Source organism: Phragmites australis, chromosome 8, assembly GCF_958298935.1.
Source record: "Phragmites australis chromosome 8, lpPhrAust1.1, whole genome shotgun sequence".
NCBI classification, from domain to species: domain Eukaryota; kingdom Viridiplantae; phylum Streptophyta; class Magnoliopsida; order Poales; family Poaceae; genus Phragmites; species Phragmites australis.
In genome coordinates this window covers 28,521,505-28,526,167 of record NC_084928.1, presented here as the reverse complement: position 1 = coordinate 28,526,167, position 4,663 = coordinate 28,521,505, and the positions used below count along the sequence as shown (strand labels likewise).

Sequence of the window (4,663 nt, the reverse complement as noted above, 5' to 3'; positions counted from 1 at the left end):
TGCTCCAAAAATTCTAAACTTTTTTACATGTTTCATAATTCATGTGCAACATATTTTAATTGAATTCACCAAAAAATCCTGTATAGAATTTAAACTAAAATTCTAAAAAAAAGGCTACTTTTATAACTTCTAATAATTGTTAGTGCCTCAAATAAATTTCTAAAAAATTGGTAAAATTCACTAATATTCTTCTTATGTGATGCGATAATTTCTAAAATTATTTTTAGCAGTAGATTTATATATGTTTGAATTCAAATTAAGTTAAAAGAAGAATATCACATAAAATTATAAAAATACATATAATTGGTGCATTACAAAGGAATCCACTTTTTTACCATATAATATAGGTCTGAAAATAATTTTAAAAATTATCACATCATATAAGAAGAATATTAGTGAATTTTATCAGATTTTTAAAAATTTATTTGAGCCCTAACAATTGCTAAAATTTATAAAAGTAGCTTTTTTTTTAGAATTTTAGTAGAGGGAAAATTGAACTTCAGAGTACTGTTCATCACAGATACTGTTCACATACTGCGTTTACCGTAAGAGCTGTAAGCCTATCCACCTCTGAAAAGACGGTAAGAGCCTGTATGACTGCTTACCGTCCTCTCAGAGGCGGTTAGATCTTTATCGTCTTCTGAGAGAGCGATAGGCGTCTAATTTTGTAATTATTTTCATCAGATTATTTATTTAATTTTTTAATTAAAAAAATATAAAAATAAAAAACTCGACGACGGGCGTTGGGTGACGAGATCGCACGAGCCTCCAGCCCAAATAAAAGAGATCCACGAAAGGTAAGAAGAGGCACGAAGGCTAGGCCTACAACAGACAAGGAAGGGTAAACAAAAGAGCCCATAATGATAAGGATGAACGAAACAAACAAGAGCTCGGGCTGACGCGGGATCTGCAGTATTTTTGGGCCTCTTCCATCAGGCAGCAGGATTAATCAGGCCGTGGCGTAAGCGGTGCGGCAGCCGAACGGCACGACACGTGAGCGTGCATCCACGCGGAACGGTCAGCGGAAGCTGCTGCCCCAATTCGCGGTTCGATGGATTGGGGGTGCACAAGTTGCTGCTGCTGCTGCTGCTCGCTTCGCGTCGGCTTCGGCTGACGGCTGTACTCGTAGTGTTGCGCACCGGACCAATCGGCAACGACAGAGGGTGGGTTTGGAATATAATATTAGATAAAAACCTATTTAGCTGTTTGTATTTATTTTGTTTAGTCTATTTTTCTATTTTTCTTATTTATTTATACGATATATTTCTGCGAAATCCCGTTCGGAGAACCATACATCCATAGTAATTTGGTGAGAATTGCATTGACTTCCTGGACTGATCAGGATCAGGGAACCGTGACGACTTGTCCCTTTCTGCTCGCTGCAGCCAGATTTCACAGTTTCGCAGCATGATACTAGTGTCTTGGCCTGAACATCGAAATGTTGTGTTCACGCTGGCCGGCTAGCTCGCGCAGCAGTTCACATCCAGCTAGCTTTTTTTCGGTTTTGTACATAGCGGCTGGGATATTTTTATTTTACTATTACTAGCTTGTAAATTTCGTCGTCCACGTCCCAAGACATGATACCTCACCGCAGAGCTGCAGGCGGCTACAATCTTCCATGATCGCTCGAGAAATTTAAGCCACGGTAACCTTTCCCCAAGTCGTCCTTTCCTCACCTGCGAGGCAACTCACTCTCGCACGAAAGAAACAAAGAAAACCAAGAAAAGGAAACCCAGCGCACAGTCACTCCCTCGCAGCCTTCAGCTGCATCCGCGTCCCGGCCGTGCCAGCCCCAGCCATGGCGGTGAGCAACAACATCACGGCGTGCCTCAACTTCCTGGTGCTCCTCTGCACCATCCCCATCGCCGCCACGGGCGTCTGGCTGGCCTCCAGGCAGGGCGAGGACTGCGCGCGCCTGGCGCGGTGGCCCGTCGCCATCCTGGGCGCGCTCCTCCTCCTCGTCGCGCTGGCGGGCTTCGCGGGCGCCTACTGGAACCGGAAGGGCCTCCTCGCCTGTTACCTCTTCGCCATGGCCGCCCTCATCACGCTCCTCCTGGCGCTCATCGTCTTCGCCTTCGCCGTCGCGCACGGCTCGGGGGGATACCCGGTTTTAGGCCGGGCGTACGAGGACTACCGGCTGGAGGGGTACTCCGGGTGGCTGCGCGGGTACGTCACCGACGACCCCCGGCGGTGGGAGGGGATCAGGTCTTGCATTGCTGCGTCGGACACGTGCAGGAAGCTCGCCATGGACAGCACATTCATCGCGCCCGAGCAGTTCTACCAGTCACACCTCTCGCCGATCCAGGTAATTACTCCGTTAAAAATTCTAACCTTAACTAGTTAATCACATTTAATTTGGCACTTGATTGAGTGGCAACTGAGCAGTGTTAACTTCTCTGATTAATTGTAGCACTCTGCTAAGATGAACAATGTGTGTGGATTCCAATGTAAAGTGGCTGGTAGTTCCATTTCTACTTTCTAGAGGTATAAAGTGGCCAGCAGGAAACTAATACTGACAAGAGGAATCAAGGAACAATGTTGTGGGGTCTGAAGAAGAAGAGGAAGTTGAGCTAAAATATCCCCACTGGTTGCATCAGTCTAATGCATTGGGAGAGTGTTCCTTGACTATGTGACATGGGGCATTGACATGTGGGGCTCACTAAGAATTGGTTCATATGTTAGTGACAAAGTCATAGTAACTTGAGGATCTCGTTCTAATGCATCGTGGCAAGTGACACTTTCATGGATGGGAAGACGATTGCCACCACTCCTAGTCCTTGCCTCCTTGTTGTGTGATCTGTAAATGTGTTCATGTCTAGGTGTGAGAGCAGGCATGTGCCATGTGGGCAGGCGCATGGAAGCTATTGTAGCTAGCCACCGATTCTCTTAAAAATCTTCTGCAGTTTGGCTCCGTGCGAATCTTCTGTGTTCTGTTCTAATCAGTTCTCACTCGTGTGCAGTCCGGGTGCTGCAAGCCGCCGACGGTGTGCGGGTACGCCTACGTGAGCCCGACGGTGTGGACGAGCCCGGCGAACCCGGCGGCGGACCCGGACTGCGCGGCGTGGAGCAACGAACCGGCCCAGCTCTGCTACGGCTGCGGCTCCTGCAGGGCCGGCGTGCTGGGCGGCCTGCGCGAGCAGTGGCGCAAGGCCAACGTCGCCCTGCTCGTCGCCACCGTCGCGCTCATCTTCGTCTACGTCATCGGCTGCAGCGCCTTCCGGAACGCGCAGACTGAGGACCTCTTCCGCCGCTACAAGTGGGGCAACATCTGATCTTCTTGTGTGTCCTCGTCGTCAGTGTATCTGTGTAAGTTGTGCCATGTCCTACTTGCTAGTTGCTGCTCAGGTGAGCTGTGTTTGCCAGAAGCTCTTGCGGTCCGTGCTGCCGGTGTTTTCTGCATGAATTTCAACGAAATACGATACTGGTTTTGAGGATTTATGCTCCAACAATGTGACTTCTTTCTCTCTGCCATTTCTAGCAGGGTTTCAGTCTCTCTGTCGGCAAAGGCTCACTGTACTGTATTTTCTTATGTGTCTCTTCTTCGTGCATGGTTCTCCTGCCTACTACAGAGAGAAAAACAATGTGACCTGTTGAGAAAAGTTTATTTGATAGATAAAGTTTTTGATATGGTGAGAAGAGTTTTGTGGAGATCAGATGGGTCTCGTTTAAATATTTTTTTTGATAAAGTTTTTGATATGCAAATGAGACGAATAAATTTGCAACAGTTTGGGGTATGCTTTGCGTCCTTTCTCTGGGGTTGGTTGTCAAATTTTGTCATGGTCTTACCCACCAGCTCGTGCATTATTGAAGGCAACTGCGACGTCTTACAAGCTAAGTTGAAACAAGTTTTAGTCACTCTGCTATATTCATTCCCATTGCATCAATGAAAGTCTTACTGAAGTTCAGACGACAATTGGTTGTGTGACTGCATCTTGTACCATAATGTGGAGCGATTGATGCGCCTCTGACTTATTTGTTCTTTTTTTTGAGCTTGTCTCGGTTCGTGTAACCTGTTGACGCGTGAAATTTGCACGTGGCACCAACACACGGACCTCCAACGAATGAGGTCAAAAGTAAATAGATTGCTACACTTACATAGTAGCGCATGCTTGATTTACAAGCTAATCAACATAGAGTATCTTGATTACGTGAAGATGCACCGACGGTTTACAAGCTAACCGATAAAGAAGATAGCAAGCTAAACTAAATTAAGCTTTAAGAACGAAAGAATAATTATGATAGATTGAAGTTGGGCCATCCCTTGTTTTACGGTGTGGGTCTTTACTAGTGATCGCTCAAGACTTCTATCGGTGTATAAAATAGGGTCCCTTATTCTGAGAGCTCACACTGGCCAATACTAGTTAGTCAAGTATTCTTTCCCGGACTAGGATCCAACCGCACGATCAGTCTGCATCTTCGTGACCAAGATCCTTACAACATAAGGGATTCCTGCGACCAACGAAGGCTGATCGTGGGATATGTACTCATCAAACCAGTCTATTTTAATTAAATACATTTTACTCAAATGTTTTCCTTTCCTAGGCACACCTCCTGGCGGACAGGTCGTGGCTGGCGCAGTGGTGCCACACCCAGTCCCATAGAATTAAACATTATAAGACAGGCTCGCAGGCGTGTCAGACTGCTTCACAGGCGCACGTGCGTG

General features: G+C 46.5%; 1 protein-coding gene across 1 annotated transcript; it reads left to right on the top strand.

The window, feature by feature from the left end:
- The first annotated feature begins 1,620 nt into the window (after nt 1-1,620).
- LOC133926924 (tetraspanin-2-like) lies at nt 1,621-3,434 on the top strand. Its single transcript, XM_062373098.1, has 2 exons — nt 1,621-2,305; nt 2,961-3,434. Exons 1-2 carry the CDS (start codon nt 1,799-1,801, stop codon nt 3,270-3,272), a joined length of 819 nt encoding a protein of 272 aa, XP_062229082.1. The 5' UTR covers nt 1,621-1,798; the 3' UTR covers nt 3,273-3,434.
- The last annotated feature ends 1,229 nt before the right edge of the window (nt 3,435-4,663 follow it).

What these genes read in the sequence shown, in the direction of transcription:
- LOC133926924 (XM_062373098.1), top strand. Translation starts at nt 1,799, where the DNA reads ATGGCGGTGAGCAACAACATCACGGCGTGCCTCAACTTCCTGGTGCTC. An exon ending in CACACCTCTCGCCGATCCAG is followed by an intron (nt 2,306 to 2,960) that starts GTAATTACTCCG and finishes ACTCGTGTGCAG; the next exon opens with TCCGGGTGCTGCAAGCCGCC.